Consider the following 19749-nt stretch of genomic DNA (forward strand, 5'->3'; position numbering starts at 1 on the left):
TACTCAGGGGGGTATCACCGCAGTTGTGGGAAAACATGTGGTCCTCCAGTCTGCTCTGGCCCCACTTAACAGAGCTTACACGAAAACCCGAGAGTATCCAACTGTTTCCAAGTATCTTAACTGTCTCCCAGAACAAATTTTAAGATTATCTATAGGAACACAAAAATGCCCAGCACCCAAAGTAAAACTCATGATCCTGGCATCTACTGGTCACGGGAAGGACGCAGAAAATGAAGAGGAAGAAACAATGTTCACTCTATCCCAGAAATTCTCTGAAGGTTATAGTGTGGCCTCCTCTCCCATTATAAGGTTATTATTATTATTATTCTCTTATTCACACACCAAAGTATTGTTTGACTTGTTACAATGAGCCTCCATGACTACTGTTATTTAAAAAGACTTTATGAGCAAAAGAATTACAAAAAAGAGAATACCAAATAAAAAATGGACAGGAGAAATTTCTGCAGCTCTTTACAACTGACCAAGTTCTCTTTCTCCCTATAATTCGTCTCCTGTCTCTGCAGAAAGTCCCCTCCCTTTCTTAACTGAATCCCTTACCTTTCCTTCTCTTCCCAGGCTGTTTAATTGAATACAGAATGTGTACTCGTTTTCAGGGAATATTTAATTTCTTTTTCTGGGTTTTACATGGGCGGATTTTAATGTTTCACGTGTACTTCTCAACACCCCTCGCCGGCAGGTAGTTCGGTGCCTCTTGTCCTGCCCACTACCCGCTCCTCGGGGCAGTGGCGGGTGGTGGGTGGTGGGTGAAGGCTCCTCCTGCCCTGCTCTGTTTGCCTGGAACCCACCTGCCCTGTCCTTAAGCAAACAGAACTGCAACTTTGGCTCATTTGCCCCCATGGCAAACGTGTCCTACACCTCCCCTTTTTCCTCAGGTGAAACCTTTCTGGCATGGAGTAGGGACAGGCTGTTGATGAAGCGAGGGGAAGTGAAGGGATGTCAGGAGAGCGCGAAGAAAGCAGACGAAGAGAGCGGGACAAGAGACACAGGGCTCGTGACCCGCCAATGAAGGGACCAGCCACTCAGGAGTGAGAGGGAGAAGCGCGAGTAAAGCGACCAGACACAAGCGGACGGGGGAGGAGAGAGGAGAGAGAGCAGGGGAGACGCGCGAAGGCCGGACTCCCAGCAGCCAGACCCCAGATCGGAAGAGGGGAGGCCGGGTGGAGGGGTCGGTGGGCGCCGGTCGCGGGGGACGCGTGCAGTCCGAGGACAGATCCGGGGCCTGGTGCGGCCCGGCCCGCAGCCAGCTGTGATGGGCGAGGCAAGCCGGGTGTGCTCGGGCTACTACAGCCTCAACCAGAGCTTCGTGGAGTCCTTCCAGTGTCCCCGGCGCGGCGAGGCAGCCGCCCTCCTCTACTGCTGCGGCTTCGCAGACCTCAAGTACTGCTGCAGCGAGCCGGGCAGCTACTTTCCCTACAAGCACAGCTACATGTGGAGCCTCAGGTGGGCAGGGCAGGGCAGGTGGCTGGCGGGCCGGGGTCCCGGGAGGCAACAGGCAGTGCTACAGCTGGAGGGGGAAGTCCCTACGACCCGCTCAGGTCAGGTCCCTCCCGAAGGACACAGAGCAATCGAGGGCGGGGTGAGGGCCCTGCAGAGAAACCCCCGCCAGCTAGGAGATGCTCCGCGAGCCGGGACTCCTCCGGCGAAGGTCGGGTCGTTGCCACTGAGTGAATCCTCTCGGGACCCCAGGCAAGGCGCGCGCGGAAGGAGCGCGGGTTCTGCGCCTAGGGCGCACTCAGCCCTCCCCTGGCGGTCGGGTTCAGTTCCCCGCCAGCCTCGCCTGAGTGGATTGCTCTTCACTCTCTTTAGGGACCAGTCCCAGGCCGGCGACTGAGCCGGCAGAGACAAAATACACAGATAACTTACGAGGTTTTAAGTTTCTTTTTGATTTGATTGGGCATTGGGAGCATTTGAAGAGAAGGGGGTGTCTATGGGACCCCTTTTAAGGCATTAGTCGAGGATCAGAGTATTTTCAGCCTCTTTGGAGGTGAAAAGGAATTGGCTGTATTCTTTAAAATATCAAAAAGTTAGTGGGTTGTTTGTGTGCGCACGTGCGCTCGCAAGTCAGCCTGCCAGCAAACAAGTGGGCTTTATAATTTGCCCTTTCCAGATGATCGTACACTGACCGGAACCGAATTGGAGACCCAAAGAACACAGAGAGATACAGTCTGAGGCGCTAGGATTAGGCACCCTGTAGAACCTTCCCAGGACACCCTCTTTCTAAATGGGGTGGCCATTGCTGAAAAGTGAGATTTTCTCAGGTGGGGTCTTTCTTGCCTCTTTTTCCTTTGACTGGAATTTTACTTACTCCAACTAGTATTTATGAAAATATTTTTCATTATGAAGTGCTTCTGCTCCCCTTACATTCCACAGGTTTGCAAACTTTGAACTTGACTTTTCCCTTTTTCCTGGAGAATGAGTGGTGTGTTAGGATAACAGGAAAGAACCCACACCCACCTTAAACTGTTTCTTACAAAGGAGAGAGGGAAGGGCCGAGGGAGGTGTGCGGGTGGGGGGAGGAAGAGGGGACAGAGAGAGAGAATGCTGCTAAGAGGAAGAATACAGGGTGCGGCAAATGTAGGTTTACAGCTCAGGATTGGCTCTAGAAGAGGGGATGCCCTTGCGGCGACTGCAGAAGCTTCCAGTGGGGCTAGGGCAGCTTCTTCACTAATTGACAGCATTTGTGGCAGAGCTTGTCCTCTCTACAAGGATTATCTAAGTATTTGGGATTCCACAGAATGAGTGTGTGTCGTAGAAGATATTACCAAATTTTTCAAAGCTGTAGTTGGGAGAGCCCAGGGTGTAGAATTGGCCCAGGTATCCTCTTACAGACATGTACTGAAATATTTTGTTTGCATTCTATGTTCCAATGCCTATTGGCCACCTGGTATTCACACTATCCAACTTTGTGTATTGTCATTGGGTCCTGTGTCTAAGCATTTGGAACTTTTGTAAAATGTCTGTCCCATTACTGCTGTACATTAACTAACTTCCTTTACAAAACAGAAGTATAACTGCAAGTGTATCTTTACTACAAGGTAGGCATAGTTTATGTATGTATTTCAATATTTTTAATAAATAATCTCAGTAACACCAAAAAAAGAAAATCTGTAGTTGGTAAAAGATTATCTGATGAAGTGATAGCAAGTGAATCAGTTAAAGCCATTTCTTCAAGAAGCAATCATGAAATGCATGAAAAGTAGAAACAATGAAATGAAGCAGGCTCTGTTGGAAGAAACAGCTGGTATTTCCTCTGCACAGCTAAGGATTGTGATTGACAATTAAAGCTTGCACTTTCCAGAGGCAAGATTGCTACATTACAGATGCTACGTTTAAACCTTTGTCTAGACAAAGGAAAATGGTAAAGTCAAACCCCATTTTCTTGAAATGAGTCAAAAAAGAGCTGTATCATCTAAAAAATTCCTTGGAAGGAGCCAATAAGGTCTTCCTGCAGTTGAAAGGACTGGAAAGGAGGAATACCAAGATCATCCGATTCCACTGCTACATCTGATAGGACAAGATGAATACTGTGTGTTCAGAAAAGCTAAGATACACTATTAAGCCAAGCTGAGAAAGCAGCAGTGTTGCGATTATAAAGATAAAAATTTATCAACTTCTTTAAAGAACAGGAAATTACATGTTTGACAGGAAACACATGAAAAAATTAAAAATAAATAGCTATAATAGTTTAGATTTTCATTATCTGCTTCACTTATTAAATACTGAGCAATCTACAGAGTTTTACTGAAAATTAAAAATAGGCTCTAAAGTAATGTAAACATACAAGGCGCAAATAAACTTGAATTTTGCTTTTAAAAGTATGGAAGCAGCAAGGGTGTGTATTATGGTTACATATGACTGATTTGTGATATTACAAAAATAACTTACAGAATGTATAAGCTGTATATATAACCCAGGAGATTCCATATGTTTCTCATATTTCAAAGGAAAGATTAAAATATAAAATTTCTTAGAGAAAGCAGCTCTTCAGACATGAACAAGGAAAAAAGCTAAATCTGTGAGAACAATTTTGAGTTTATGAATTCTAGATACAAAAATCTTGTCCTGGAACATAGGAAGCAATGCAAAAACACTTCCATTTTTGTATTTCTAGGTCTGACTGGGAGTGTATGTGCTGATAAAAGAATATATGTCATTGCATAGTGTATATATTATTATCAAATATCAGCTAAGACCCTATATTTGCCCATTTTTGTTATAAATTCTTATATTGAATTTAACAGTCTTAGATATTAACTTTATTGGCAAACAGATCTTTTTTAATTTCAATTAAGTTTAAAGATAAACATTCTGAACAAATAAAAATACAATTTTATTTTATTTTAAAAAGTATGTTTACAGTTCTGAGTACTCAAAACACAGTATATTCAGGTATTATTATTAATTATTGTATTATTTCCCATACAAACAACTATAAACCTACTTTTGCCCCACCCTCTATTGTTTCTCCTAGCTTCCTAGGATGATCCAGAATTTGGCACACATGCCAAGACTACAGCAAATGGCTTCAAATGTTATTTCCTAAAACAAGAAAAATAATTTTTTTTATGCATTGCAAGCTTCAAAAAAAATCTCAAAAGGAGGGCCCACTTACCAATGAGTTCAACTAACGAGGTTGTATTGTGTCAGAGTGGGGCAAAATCTCAAAAAAACACAACAGCTCATTCTTATAATTTGGAGAAACAATCTATATTGCCCTGGCATATTATTTGGCCCTCTGGAAAGTCATATAGTAACAGCTCTGAGTCTTTGAAGGTATTAATAATGGTAGCAGCCAGCGCCTCCAACAGAGGCTGGCAACTCTTAAGTCAAACTCAATTGTTTGACTTAAATCCCTAACGTGTCTGGGAATCTCATATCCCTGACTCACTGCAAAGTGACTGCAAAGCAGAGGCTAAAACTCTCCCTAAGATTTATGAGGGCTCAAAGGAATGAACAGCTTGCCGGGGTCTTGGTTCAGCACTGACAAAATGGACAGTGCTCTTCCGTTCCTGGGAAATATAAAAAGCTTTACAACGGATGGCATCAGCTGGCAGTGTCAAAACCGGGGATCTTGTTAGTTATTAAGTTCTGAGGACACACTGAGAAGGGAAAAATGTAGAGCTTTATTTCTCTCATATTCTTTGCTCTCCACCCCTAATTTAAAATAGCCCAACTGCGAAAAATAGTCCAGAAGTCATTAATATTTATTCTGAGATTCTGCAGCTGCTGGGGAAAGGCACAGGTCAGTTAAATTGCTGAGTAAGAGAATTGCTCTATTAGCATGATGGCCATCTCAGACCCTCTCGCAGGGGCTGCTACACGGTGCTGGAACGAGAGAATACTTCTTCATTTTCTGTGTCTGGCTACTCGCATCTTTTCTCCTACAGATCCCTAACCTCTTAGGGTTTCCTTTGGTAGTCTTCTTCAGGACCCAGGAAAACAGTGCCTATTGCACAGGACGATGTATGAGTTCAGTATTTGTTGAATGAGCATTTTAGGGGATTCCTAGAGCTCCATCTTTATCTAGAGGTTCGCATGCACCAAGTAATGTTTCTGATGAAGTGGAGCTCTGACATTGAAACAGTTTGTCAAGACTGTGAAGAACCTCTTTTTAAAACGGAAAGCAAAAAAAAAGCATGCTCTGTTTTTGTTTTTCCTTCAAATCATTGGACTTGTTTTTTTAAATGTGCACATTAAAAGCCCACAATATGTATGTTGATTTTAACCAAGTTGACAATTTTACTCTTAAATTGACTAAATAATGTTTTTAAATTGACTAAATTATGTTAGATTAAGAAAAAACAACAACAGGGTTCTCATTTCAGGAATCTTTCCAGATGCCTGGACTCTTAGCTGGTTTGTGCAGCAGATAATATTAATGAAGTGGATTATGTTGCCATGTGTCTGCATAGAGGGCCTAAACCTCCCTGACCTATACAAACCACCAAAGTTGGCTTTGGTGCAAAAAAGCAAGAAAGAGGAGTTGCCAAAGCCAGGAGTCTACCCCTTGAGTGTACCAAGTGGGGACGAACTCCAATTTAAATATATAACTATATACTGACTCTTGCCACAGAATTACCCAGTCTTCACTTGTGTGCAGGGCTAGGGGAACTGAGCTGACATTAATAAGCCAAGCACAAGATTCTGCGCAAGTCTGACTCCATAACTGTGGCTCAAGAGGCAACCTCTAAATTGCAAGGGTGTTTTACCTCCTAAAAACAAGGATAAGTTGGATGAGATTAGCCCTTTACTTTGAATTCTGTTCTCCTTACTCCCGAAGCAATCTCTCCCTTCCCTCCCTTTTGGTACATGCCAAACTCATCAAGGCCCTACTCTCTAGGAAACAGCAGAAGCCCACAGCCAAGCCAGCGAGATAATGAAGGGAGCAATTGTTACTTTTTAATAATGATGACTTTTCAATGACAAGAGGACCCATCTCCAGTAAATTATCATTTACTTGCATCTATGGAACACTTACTACAAGCCAAGTAATCTTGAAACACTTATACTAAGTGTGCACATCACCATGGGAAAGTCACCAGAAGTCTCTGCCCTTGAGCAGCTTAAAATCCAGTTATATGCATTTACACATCCACACAAACATATAGTTCATGAAGGTACCTGTATTTGCATGAGTCTTTCCAAATAATTCTTCTTTCAAGCTCCATGTAAACTGTTAGTTCTCAAATGATTAGCCTTATAGATAACTATGAGAAGGAATATTTGTGAATTTGACTCAGAGCAAATAATATTTCAGATATACACTTTATTTTTAGAGGAAAGTACAAGGGTTTCTTCCTTAAGGCTAGAAGCCATTGGTGTTGTGCTCTTTTGGAAAGGAAAAACTCAGACTGGACATGGGCTTTATATAAATTTTATATCTATTGTTCTCCTTTAAGTCTTATTTTCCTCCTTTGTAGTAGCTATGGTTTTGCATATTAGTGAACAATATCTCCCACATGTGTCTCCAAAAAAAAGAAAGTTCTGCATTTCTGGTAAACATTTGCTTCACTACTTTTGCAGAGATAAATATTTTTCTATTCAACTTTTACTCATGAACCCAATCTTTTCTCCTAGAATATATTAATAACAGAGGCTCAACTGATGTGTTTTAGAACTATCTCTAAAGAATCATGTAACCTTTTAGCTATCATATGAATTCACATATTCTATGCTACTATTAGCATATACAAGGGCCCCCCAAAATGGAATTTATTTATAAAAATTGTATATTTATTCTTACATGTTTAAACTTTAGTCACCTTCAAAGTAATCTCCATTTGATGCAATACATCTATCAAGATATTTTTTCCACTGCTCAAAACAGTTTTTGAACTCATCAATTTTGATGCCTTTTAGTGCTTCTGCCTTTTTTTGTTTCACCTCTTCCACATTGGCAAAATGTTTCCCTTTAAGGACTTTTTTTTATCCAGGGAAACAAAAAAACCATTATCTTGGGGCACGATCAGGTGAATAAGGAGAGTGGGGCATGAGGGCCATGCCATTTTGGTTAAAAACTGCTGCATGTTTAGTGCAGTGTGGGCAGGTGCGCTCGTCAATCACCCATCATGAAATGGGCAAACACATTGAAAGAGTCTTCAAAAAAATTCACTGATGTCAAACACAGCCTCTCACCACAGCGCCAGCTTGTACACTAATACAAATGGGTTCCCAGAACACTCACCTCGTGGGGGAAGCCTGTGTCACAAGGGGCCTGCCTTCCAGAAGATAACTCCAATTTGGGGGGTCTCACCCCTCATACATACACAGAGAAAATATAATAAGAATTGGACAGTAGGAAAAGGTGAGCTGTAAATGTCAATCATATACTCTTTATACTGAACTATAATGGTTATGAATAACTGAAGCAAGAATTATCAATATTTAAACCTCCTCTTTAGTTCCTATGCAAACCAGGCTCTGTGACAGTCACAATATTTTCTCTGTTTTCCTCAGCATTGGTGCCCTGACTGGACTGGGAATTGCTGCCCTTGTTTTACTTGCCTTTGTCATCAGCGTCTGTGTCCTTTGTTATTTATTTCTGTATACAAAGCCTCAAAGATTAGACACTGGCCTGAAACTTCAACACCTAGAGGCTCCTTCTACTCGAGAAGGTAATCTGATCCATTATTTGTAGCCAATTACCTGTACTCTGTTCAAAAGAATAACCTGTACCTGGGTAACAGATCATAATGTTAATGAATGCTTTTTAAAAATTCAATTCATTATGTGTCCTTGTAAAAATTCACATTAAATTAGGTCTTAATGATGAAATAGTTTAGAGAAATTGTGCCCAAGGAAAAATAGCAGCAGGATGCAGATGTTCTTGTGAAAAATAATACATTGAGCCAATAAATCCACTTTAATATATCTATCACTTGCAGTTATAAAGGTTTTATCTTTTTGGAACTTCTAAATTTTGTTTTTGATGGAGCCACAGAAGTGACACAAATAGAGAAACAAAATACCTGATAATGAATTTTCAGTGTTGCATTACTCCAGGTTGGTTAGTCAATGGTTAGTTAAGCATTTACCTGTGCGCCCATGGTGTACAGAATTCGGAAGAGGCCTATAGAATAATTCAGAGGCCTATAAAGGAAACAGAAAAATAGATAGAAGACAGTCTCTGTTCTCGAATAGGTTATATGCTAGTTAACACATAGTGGATCGGTGCAATGTGACTATAGACATGCTACACAAATGCCCATTGTTATCATTAAGAAACTCAGAAAGAATTCTTAATATTTTGTGAATATAAATCTATGAATGTATTTTCTATGAGCGTATTTAAAAAGTAGTAATAATGAATTTTATTTTGATATATTTAGAATATATTTTAATACAAATTTAGAATATATATATTTAGAATAAAACACAAATGCTCACTAACTTCCATTTAAAAAGAAAAATTTAAAAGTTGTTTAAAAAAATCTAGAAAATTCTCTGGTCCTAGGCTCTATTTTAGCTGAATCCTGAAACTTACATTTATGGAGCACATGCGCTGTGACCTTTCAGAGATGAGCACACAGCTACCGCAGTCCTGCAGTAGCTGCTTCCTTCTCCACAGGGAGCTGTCTTGGAGGCTATCCTGTGTCACAGAGCAAGAGGCCAAGATCTCCCCGAGATCTCTTTCTGAAGCACCTCCTGAAGTTTGGAGATTGCGTGGCAGAATTGACAGGTTGTTAAGGGTCAGACCCTCTTTTTCCACAGGCAAAATGAGGCAGTGGACTAGTGATTATGAAATAATCAGATCCATAAAATTGACTTTTGTCTCAATTGCTTAGATACTTTAAGGTAGCAGTTCTTAAATTTGACTGTACATAAGAATCACTCAGGGGGCTCGTTAAAGCTGCCAACTCCAGGCTCTGCCTTTTAAAACAAGTAGTTCCTCTTCTGCCGTCCTTGCTCTCCTGCTGTCTGCTCTCCAAAGAACAGCCAGAGTGAGGCTGTTAAAACCCAAGTCGCGTCCTGTCACTCCTGCTCAAAACCCTCACCGCCTTCCACCTCTCTCCATTGACAGGACATCTTCACTGTGACCTCCAGGGCTTTTCTTGTCTGCTCTCTTCACCTTGATTTCTCTCATCCCTTTCCGCAGTCACACTGGTCTCTTTGCTGTGCCTTGAAACTCCTGCCTCAGGCACTTGTACCTGTTGTCACCATTGTCTAGAACGCTTTGTCTTTAGGTACCTGCATGACTTGCACTTTCACTTGAAATCTTTACTAAAAACTTCCTTCCCAGGGAGTTCTCCCTGGTCACTCTCTCTAAATTGTAACTACCCTTCCACAATTGTTGCTTTATTTTTCTCCTAAGCATTTACCACTATTACACAATGTACTTTAATTATCTATTGTCTAACTTTTCTCCATTCCAGCTAGAAAGTAAGTTCTAGGAAAGTAGTAATTTTTGTCTTGTTTTCTCACTAGTGTATTCCTAGTGCCTCAGAACAGCTAACTAATGTTTGCTTAATGAGTTGAATGGAGTAGCACTGTACCTCTATTGTCAGCAAATTAATTCAATAAACTTTCTTGAGGGCTTGCTATTGGCAAGGCAGGATTCTATACAATCACTACCTTCTTGCTGCTTTCAAATGAGGTGATTTTGGTCCTTTGGGTTGATTTTAACCAAATCAGACATGTGGAGAGCCCACAACAAACTAAATAATCCAAATGTCACTGGACTAGGAAGAGAAATGGTCTCTATTTGAAAGTGACCCTTTGAAGTGATAAATAAAAACAATTGCTGTACCTGTTGTTAAAAAATCCATGCTCAACTCTGATGGTTCTCCCATCTAGGAGTAGATGCCAGTGTTCTAGCTATTGAGAAAACAAGTTTTTATCTAAGAAATGCCTTAAGATTAGGAATATAATCAAGCGTTTGTGCAATAATCAAACAAGTAAACATGTATCAGAGGAAATTTGGTTTCATCAGTTAGCACTCCTTTCTTTCAAAACTTTCTGTCCTTAAGAAGCAATCTCCCTTTATTTTAAATTTTATAACTGAGACTGTTTTCACTGCAGGTAGTTTGAATGTTCTCAAGGGAAACGTGCTTTTGTGCACACCTAAAACTGAATTAGCGTACTGGAAGGGTTTTTGTTTGTTGGTTTGTTTGTTTTTTTGTCTCTATAAATGACAATAAGTTTAAAATAATCTAATCTTAAACAAATTTGCCAAGATTTTTCATTCCTGTATCTTTATTCTGCTGGGTTTTATTCTTTATAATGTATACAGGTTAAGGCTGTATACACTTTGAGTTGATCTTGAAAGCAGCAGCTCTCTGGCAGTGACTATAGGGTTTAATTGAGCCACCTCCAGGGCTCACTTGGTACAGACGTCCTATTGCTAGGCAATTGGTTGTCCTTTAAGTTGTGTGTCATAACCATTTTCTTCCCTTTTAACTGTGGTGCTTTGCTTTATGTACGTTTCAAATGCCATCATTCAAAAGAATACCACGGTTTGTAAATCATGCTGTATAAGACGTAGAGTTCTGAGAAGACGCCTGTGGGAAGGGTGTCTTTCTGAGTAGACACTTCTGAGGGTGAGGGCTCATTCCAAATGATGTGGAAGAATGGATGGCTAACAGAGGAGCAGTGCAAGGGGTGAGAGCCTTAGATTCCTGCTTCTCTGATTTCCACTGGGGAACCCTAAAGGGAGATTAAAAAAGGACTTTGTGCCTTCATAATTTCAAGGGCTAGAATGGAAAGGCCTGCCTTAAGCCCTAGGAGCTTTCAATTATTTCAAGTTGCCCATTTTATTTTTTAAATTTATGGGAATTTTCAATTTGACTGCACAGTGTAATGGCTTGCTTTGCTTTAATGATATCTTCTTTTCATACATGAGCAAAATTGATGCTCCAGAACGATAAAGCATATTCTTACTGTGATTTTGAATATTCGCTGATCCCCTGAAGTTGTGGAGTGGGGTGAAGGATACAGGAGAGGTGTCAGAAGCAGAGTTTTTGATGAAAATTAAAAGGCAGATAATAGCCGAGCTGCCTGGCACACATAAATGGCACAGTTGTATGGGAATAATAGACAACTCCAAGCCTGTATTTGGTGAGTTCTTTTGCAAAGGCAGGTGATGGGCATGACAAAGGGTAAGCAAATCAGCAGTAATACACAGTTGTCTGAGGGAAAAACATAAATTATATCTGGGATACTGAGAAAGAAAGCAAATTGAAGATCATGGAATCGTTTATTCTGTCTGTGAGCACAATAGGACTTGGACTGGCTCAGAATGGTCGGATATTTTTCTACTTCTTAGAGGACACCTTCACTCCTGAGTGAAAAATGAGAACAAAAACAGAAACTTTCAATTCACTTTCCTTGGAGGAAAATTAGAAAATACAGAGAAACAAATAATGTATTCATGGTCCAAACACAAAATGGTAATAGATATTAACACCTAATATCTATAATAATCACCTAATCCATGGTGAATACCCATGGATTTTTTTTCTATGCATCTAAAGATACATGTATATAACAAAATGGGGGAAATGAGTCTTATAATAATATACTTTTTTTCCACTGAGAAATATTGATATCTTTGTTTGCCAATAAATAAATACCTTTGCTGTCATTTTTAACAGTTCCATTTTACTACCATGATAGAGTGCTTTGAGTTTTCATTCTTTTATTTTGACATAATTTCACAATTCCAGAAAGTTGCAAAAACACAATAGAGAAGATTGTATACCTTGTCTCAGATTTACTAATTGTTAATATTTTGCCTCATTTTCATCCTTAACTTTCTCTTGATATATATTTTCTGAACTACCTGAAAATAATTTGCAGATATCATACCTTTTAACCATAAACATTTCAGTATGCATTTCCTAAAAACAAGAATAATTATATTTATCAAAGACAGGATATGTAACATTGATATAGGAGTATTATCCAAGCTGCTCTCATATTCAAAATTTGCCAATATCCTTAATAGCTATTTTTTCTTATCTCAGAGCTAGTCCAGAATTACACCTTGTAATTAGTTGTCATATTTCTTTAGTCTTCTTTAATCTTCAGTCTGTCTTTCATGATCTTGATATTTTGAAAAGTAAAAGCCCGTTATTTTGTACGTGTCCCTCAATTTAAATTTGTAAGGTGTTTTCTCATGATTGGAGAGAGATTATACATTTTGAAAGGAATACCAGAGAAGTCATATTCTAAGGACATCCTAACAGGAAGCACAGAGTACTGGTTTATTCCATTATTGGTGATGTTAACTTGGATTCTTTGGTAAGACTGTATTTGCTGGATTCATCCATTGTAAAGTCACTATTTCTCCCTTTGTTATTACTAAGTAGTTGGTGGGGAGGTACTTTGAAACTGAAAATACCATGCTCCTCCTCAAACTGACAACCCACTCATGAATGGTTTTTAATTGAATTTTTTCATTCAGAATTTGAAAATAATTTCAGGATTATTATTATGATAGGTGTAAAATGGTGATTTTCTAACCTCATCATTCCTTCTACATTTATTAGTTGTCATTCGGCTACAGGAAAAGCTTCCCCTTCTTCCCTATTCATTTACCTGTTTATTTATTAAGATCAGTATGGACTCAGATTCCTTATCTTAAAATATTCTATTACTACCATTATTTATTTTGATCCTTGAATTGTTTCAGATTTGGCCTGTGGGAGTCACTTGAAACTAGGTCCAGTGTCCTTTTGAAATGCATCCATTATTTTTAAGCCCTTTTTGCTGTCACAAGGTGTTCCAGGGTGTCCTATACCATCCTTTGTTCCAGCCCTGGAACTGCCATTTCTCCAAGAAGCCTGGTTGATTTGAGTTGTGAATGGTGTTTAGAAACCAAAGTCTGGGTATACCATATTTTATTAAAGTATTGACTTTGAACTAGCTTCCATTTTTTTCTATTATACACATAAATTGAACATTAAGGGAAGTTGCTAACCACAGGATGGGCACCCATGAAAGGCTTTGGATACAAGTTGCTAACTGCCCTCCAGAAAAATACTATTTCGTGGGCATTATATCAAAAGGTATACATTTTACTAATTTCATTCCGAGAAATAATGTACTGTTTTATCTAATTAGGAGTAAGAGTGGACATTTTAATGTTTGTCATTATTTTTTGTGGCATGTTTTTGTTCACATCTTATACACATTTTTCTATGGCAGTATTCTGTCTTCATTGCTTTACAGGAACTTACCCTACAATAACTAGACTCTTTTCCTCATACATTGTGAATGTTTTTCACAGTTGTTTCCTTTTTAATTTTGTATGTGAGTTTTTAATTTCTTTCCCCTTTTGTAATTTCTCTCTTCAGTGTCATACCTAGAAAGTTCTCACCTAAGATATAAAATATTCACTTATATTTTCTTCTAATACAATTATTCATTTGTTTTTAACATTAAAATCTTTAATAATCTTGGAATTTTAACTTTGGTATAAAGTATGAGGTAGAGCTCTGCCTTCATTTTTATTTTGTAAATAATCCAATTGTCCACATATTTATCAGAAAAGCCATCATTCTCTTGCCAATTTAAAATATCGTCTTTGTCATAAATGAAATTCTTATATACATGAGGATTTGTTTTTAGATTTTCTGTTCTTTCAAATTTATCAGTCTGTTTATTCTTAAGCTGGTAATATACTTTTAAAATTATTGTAGCTATATAGTTTAATATTTGATTAGGCAAGACTTTGTCTTCTCTCCCATTATCTTCCTTTTCAGAGTTTCTAGGCTACTCTCGTAAGGGCAGATTTCCAAATAAGCTTATGAGTCACACAGTCAAAATTTAAAAAACCAAGTGGTATTTTGGTGGTGTTTGTACTCAATATACAGATAACTTTGGGAGCTATTTTTCTAAGTAAGCTTAACACCTCTCCAACAAAATTCTGCTTAAAACTCATTAATTAGGCTGCCCAATTATTTCATAATACCATTCTTTGTTTCAGAAAGGCTTCAAAAGTTCATTAAGATCTTAGTAGAAGATGGAGTAATTTGAAATCAATGGCAATAAAGGCCACTTGTGTCTCCTAAAGGGAACTTTCTACTTAAGATAATGAGCCTGGAATTTCCTATGGTGGTTTTTGTTCCTAAAATGTAGAAAATCGAATTGCTAAGCCAAGCTACTGCTACATTTAGCATTTGTGAGTCCTCCTCAGGGCACAGCATTAGACAATCCTGGCTGATGCTGGAACCAACAAGCAAAATAGAAGCCAGTCTCTCATTGTGAAAATTCATTTAAAGGACTTAAAATATCAGCTGAATTCTTTTATTAGTTATGTTAATCATCAATGGATGAAAAAAATTAACAATGCAGAAACTGTAAAGAAAAAAAGAACAATTGTGGGATAAAAGAGGGTAGGAAAACATTTCTCGGTAAAACTGCCTTTACTCATTGACAGATGGACAAAACAAAAGGTCAAGTCTAATATTTGAACTTTTGCAATGAATTTTTAACTACTCTTTATGAGAGATGCCTATATGTCCTTGAGGGGTAGGCACAGCATTGAAGAATGAAGGAGTCAATAATTTTGCCCATTTCACCATTTACTTCATATGTAGGTCTGTACATCACATTAAACTTGAAGGGGAACCATCCTCTTGTAAGTAAAAAAAATGCATTTAGGGTGCAAATTTAAGACTGCTTCTTTCCACTACAAAGTACTGTGGGATGAGTGGGATGCGTAGATATTCTACTCAATAATAAAGCGAGTCAGCTGATGAGTAATTAGAAGCTGCTGTATAGGGGACTGCAGAATGGCACACAGATGCCAGGGAACAGGCAGACAATGACAGAAGAGTTTAATTGCCATTCTGCCAGGTGGCCAGGAGACAAAGACAGGCAGAGGTCCCCAGCATTTTTTTTTTTTTTTGATATTTTGAAATGGCAGGCAAGAGCAGTGTTCATAAACAATAAAATACATAAAAGAAAACATAGGTACTGAACTTAAGGACCTCTCAGAGAGGTTTTTGTAAACATGTCCCTAAAGGCAGGGAAAGTAAAAGCAAAAATAAATGATTTGGACTCACCATACTAAAAAGCTCCTATACAGTAAAAGAAGTCATCAATAAAACAAAAAGGCAACGAACCAATATAGAGCAGATATTTGCAAACGGTACATCCAAGAAAGGGCTAATATTCAAAATATATAAAGAATGCATACAACTCAACAACACACACGATCTGATTAAAAAATGGGCAGAGAAGCAGAACAAACACTTTTCCTGAGAAGGCATGCAGATGGCCAGATATATTAAAAAAATGCTCAACTTCCCTAGCTATAAGGGAAATGCAAATCAAAACCCCAATGAAATACACCTCATACTAGTTAGAATGGCTATCATAAATAAGACAAGAAATAAAAAAGGAACCCTCATACACCGTTGGTGGCAATGTAAATTGGTTCAACCACTACGGAAAACCGTATGGAGTTCCCCAAAAAATTAAGAATAGAGTTACCATATGACCCAGCAATCCCTCTTCTGAATATCTACCCCCAAAATTAGAAAACATTTCTTTGTAAAGATATATGCACTCCTCAGTTCACTGCAGCATTATTCATAGTAGTCAGGACATGAAAACAACCTAAGTGCCCTTCAATAGGTGATTGATATGAAGATGTGGTAAATATATACAGTGGAACACTACTCAGACATAAGAATGAATGAAATACTGCCCCCTGGGACAACATGCATAGCTCTTGAGAGCATCAGGCTATGTGAAATAAGTCAGATAGAAAAGGACAGGGACAATACTATTTCACTCATATGTGGGATATCCAACAGAAAGAAACAAACAAGCAAAACAAACTCATAGACACAGACAATAGTAAGGTAGTTAATGGAGGGGAACGTGAGTGGGGGAAAGATGAAGAGGGTATAGGGGGTCAAATATCAGGTGATGGAAGAAGACTAGAGTTTGGGTGGTGAGCACATAAGCATTATTTAGAAGATGTAATTGTACAACTGAAACTTACATAATGTTATTGACCCATGTTACTCCAACACATTTAATTTTTACAAAGCAGGGTTCATAGAAGAGTTAAAGGATGGATGGATCCCTGAGGAATGGTTCTGAAAATGAATGCAAACTTTAACTCTTATCAGAAAAAAAATATATTGGCCTGGTTTGTGACGAGGATAGGTTAGACTGTTTGATGAATGTGATTTGAATGGTGAATTTTATTCGCTTGATGAATTGGATTTAAATGTTGACAAAGGTTAAAGCTTTAATTTAAATGCCAGTCTGAGAAGTATAGGATTAAAGGAAGGTTGAGATTTACATATGATGACCAGATCAAAAAGAAAAAAAGAAATGAAAATGGGAAGCCAGCAGCAGAAAGCAACTAATGTCAGCCCAGGAAAGCACAGTGATGCTGGATCTTTCTTTCTTTCTTTCTTTCTTTCTTTCTTTCTTTCTTTCTTTCTTTCTTTCTTTCTTTCTTTCTTCCTTTTTTTTTTTTTTTTTTGCAATCTGTACTCAGGTAAAGAAAAGGAGGAATTAGATAAGGAAAACGCTTTACGTGGAACAAATCTCTTGGGAGCTCAATGGAGTTACAGACTTCTTAATATAAATCGAATCCATATTTTAATTTTGTGACAGAAAAGAAGCAGTTGGTTTTATCCCTATTTTGTTTGTTAAGAAATTAGCTTCTGTTTATTAAAGCAAAGTAGACTTTTCCTTCTTTCTCTTTTAAATCCTTCCAAAGGGATGCAGTTAGCTGGACTCTGTTATCACTACAGCTCCACTCATTACAATTGTTTTTCCACATGCCCAATTACTCTAACTTACCAGAGGGAAATACATTGAAGGCACCCTTGGGTTTTGTAAGCTGCAGGAAGAGAACATTAGGGGTGTTAACTTGCTAATCAAAGTTTCTGCTTCAAACAATGTCAGTATGTTGTTTACAACAAATCTCTTCTTGTTCGTGTAGCAAATTGTTTGTGTTAGGGAAGCTGCCTTACCTTAAGAGGCCAATCTGAGAAATGATCTCTGTACCTACACTGGTTAGAAGAATCCAGTCAGTAGCCAAGGAAACAATGAGTCAGGGATGGAGGAAGGGGGACTTCACAAGTCCTCAATGAAGAAAAATCTATAGTACTGAAATGTACTTGTGAGCCCTTAAATCTCAGAGGGATGTTGTTGCCAGAAAAATGCGTAATGGAAGCTAGAGCTGTTAGAGTATAGATGACTGAAAAAACCCCAAACTAAGTTTGAAAAGAACTTTCTATTTTAGCATTAAAAAAGACAAAAACTGTGACAAGGTGGACAAAAACTCCTTGCAAAGCTGGTTAAAGTATTAAGAATTTAAGTATGAAAAAGCTTAGGGACTGTGATGGGCTGGCATTACACAGTAGTTCTCAGACTTCCAATAAAATATTCAGATTTCAGGTGTTTAAAGAAATGCTTATATAAGATACAAGCGCTGCCCAGATAATATGAAACTTTGATCTTTTAGCTTTACCTGCTATGATACTGAAGAGTACAAATAATAGTAAACAAATGAAAAATAAACCACAACCATTGTTTTTCAAATGTTATAAGAAGAAAATAATTTCAAGGGCTTTTGTATAGAATATATCCCATTATTTAAGTATTTAAATAGTAGTTAAATTTGAACTAAGCATTTTTTAAAGTCTACTTTGCAAATAACAGTCAAGAACTTACCAGTTCATCAAATATTCATGCCAACTTCCTCCCCTACATTTATCTTAAACAGCTTTACTTGCTGTTTGGGTGGAGGGCTACTCGCCAGGTCAGAAAATGTTGTGCCTTCAACAAATTAGCTTTTACAAATCAAACTAAATGACTGAAACGTTATGATTGGATGGTCAGAAGTAGAACAATATTTTGCCACCGTACAGTTCTTTACTCTTGTGCACTCTGGACTCATATTTATTTCTGAGTGAACATGATTGTGGAACAAATGTGTTCCTTTTAAAAATTACAGCTAAATTGACTATGATGGCAAAGCCTTAAAAGTGTTGCAAATTACTATGACTGGCTTCTGTATAGTTTTGTTGCTTTATGAATAAGGACAGTCGCCCTTTTATTAAGCAACTCAAAAATCATGACCATCTCATCAAATGCATAGTTATCTCCACAGAAGCATGGAGAAAAGCAAGCATGGCAATAAAAACCTTAACTTCTGTTACCAAACATTTCCCTTATTGGACTTTCAGGAGGAAATACTCAAAAACAACTCTGAAATGATTCAATTCTCATTTATTCACATAGTGTTTTCAGGACATCGTATTTTCAATATTGCTGTAAAATTTATTTTTTAAGCAAAAATGTTAAAGATTCAAATTTTATGTCATCATTTCACATAATTATTTCATTTTGTTTTGTGTATTTGCAGGCAGCTCAAATAGGAAAGTCAAAGTCCTCAGCTCAAATGCAGCATCAAATTCAATAAATGAAACAACCTATGAAGCTGATGATATAATTCAAGACAAAACAATGGATACAACAGAAATTAACATCGCATATTAAAAATCTTGTGTTGTAAAAGCTCCCTGGAAAGATGGAACAACAAAAATAAAGAGTGTGTTTATCAAATATAGTTCATAATAATAACTTAAAAAAATTTGCCATTCACAAAGCAAAAATAGCTGCATTTTTGACCATTCAATCCTTTTATCAAACACACGCTTAGGTTTTGATAGATTTTCATGTGCATAAGTTTATTTTTATTTGCTAATTAAAATGTCTGAATATTATACAAAATTATGCTAATACTTCAGGCAAAATTAAAGAATTTATAAGAACACAGACAAGCAAACCTATTTCACTGAGGTACAATGAGAAATGTATGTCACATTACCAGCATTTCACATTTTGGGGGGTACTTAGAGGCAGTAATTTTTATAAGAAATTAGAAATCGGCAGCAAAAAGAAAATAAAGAAACTCACAAATACGTGGAGATTAAACAACACATTACTAAAAAATGACTGGATCAAAGAATAAATAAAAGGTGAGATCAAAATATATGTAAAGGCAAATGAGAATGGCAATACAACATATCAAAACTTCCAGGATGCAGCAAAAGCAGTAACAAGAGGGAGGTTTACATCATTATAGGCCTATCTCAAGAAAATAAGCAAATTCCCTAGTGAACAACCTAACATTACATCTTAAAGAACTTGAAAACAAAGAACAAAGCAACCCAAAGTCAGCAGAAATAATAAAAATTAGAGCAGAATTGAATGACATCAGAGAACAAAAAGACCATTCAAAAAAATTAATAC

The 19749-nt window shown here is 37.8% G+C and overlaps 1 protein-coding gene and 1 pseudogene across 1 annotated transcript; both read left to right on the forward strand.

Moving 5' to 3' along the window:
- The first annotated feature begins 1270 nt into the window (after positions 1–1270).
- Positions 1271–19038, forward strand: SHISAL2B (shisa like 2B). Its single transcript, XM_054578231.1, has 3 exons — positions 1271–1461; positions 7978–8135; positions 18860–19038. The coding sequence occupies exons 1-3, from the start codon at positions 1271–1273 to the stop codon at positions 18991–18993; spliced, it is 483 nt and encodes a 160-aa protein (XP_054434206.1). The 3' UTR covers positions 18994–19038.
- LOC129074700 (COMM domain-containing protein 8-like) lies at positions 1635–3529 on the forward strand (annotated as a pseudogene).
- Positions 19039–19749: the final 711 nt, after the last annotated feature.

Source organism: Pteronotus mesoamericanus, unplaced genomic scaffold, assembly GCF_021234165.1.
Source record: "Pteronotus mesoamericanus isolate MK-2021 breed Mesoamerican mustached bat unplaced genomic scaffold, CSHL_Meso_final contig_50, whole genome shotgun sequence".
In the NCBI taxonomy this organism is placed as follows: domain Eukaryota; kingdom Metazoa; phylum Chordata; class Mammalia; order Chiroptera; family Mormoopidae; genus Pteronotus; species Pteronotus mesoamericanus.

Coding starts and splice junctions, on each gene's coding strand:
- SHISAL2B (XM_054578231.1), top strand. CDS start 1,271: ATGGGCGAGGCAAGCCGGGTGTGCTCGGGCTACTACAGCCTCAACCAG. Junction 1,462..7,977: donor AGCTACATGTGGAGCCTCAG/GTGGGCAGGGCA, acceptor TGTTTTCCTCAG/CATTGGTGCCCTGACTGGAC. Junction 8,136..18,859: donor GGCTCCTTCTACTCGAGAAG/GTAATCTGATCC, acceptor GTGTATTTGCAG/GCAGCTCAAATAGGAAAGTC.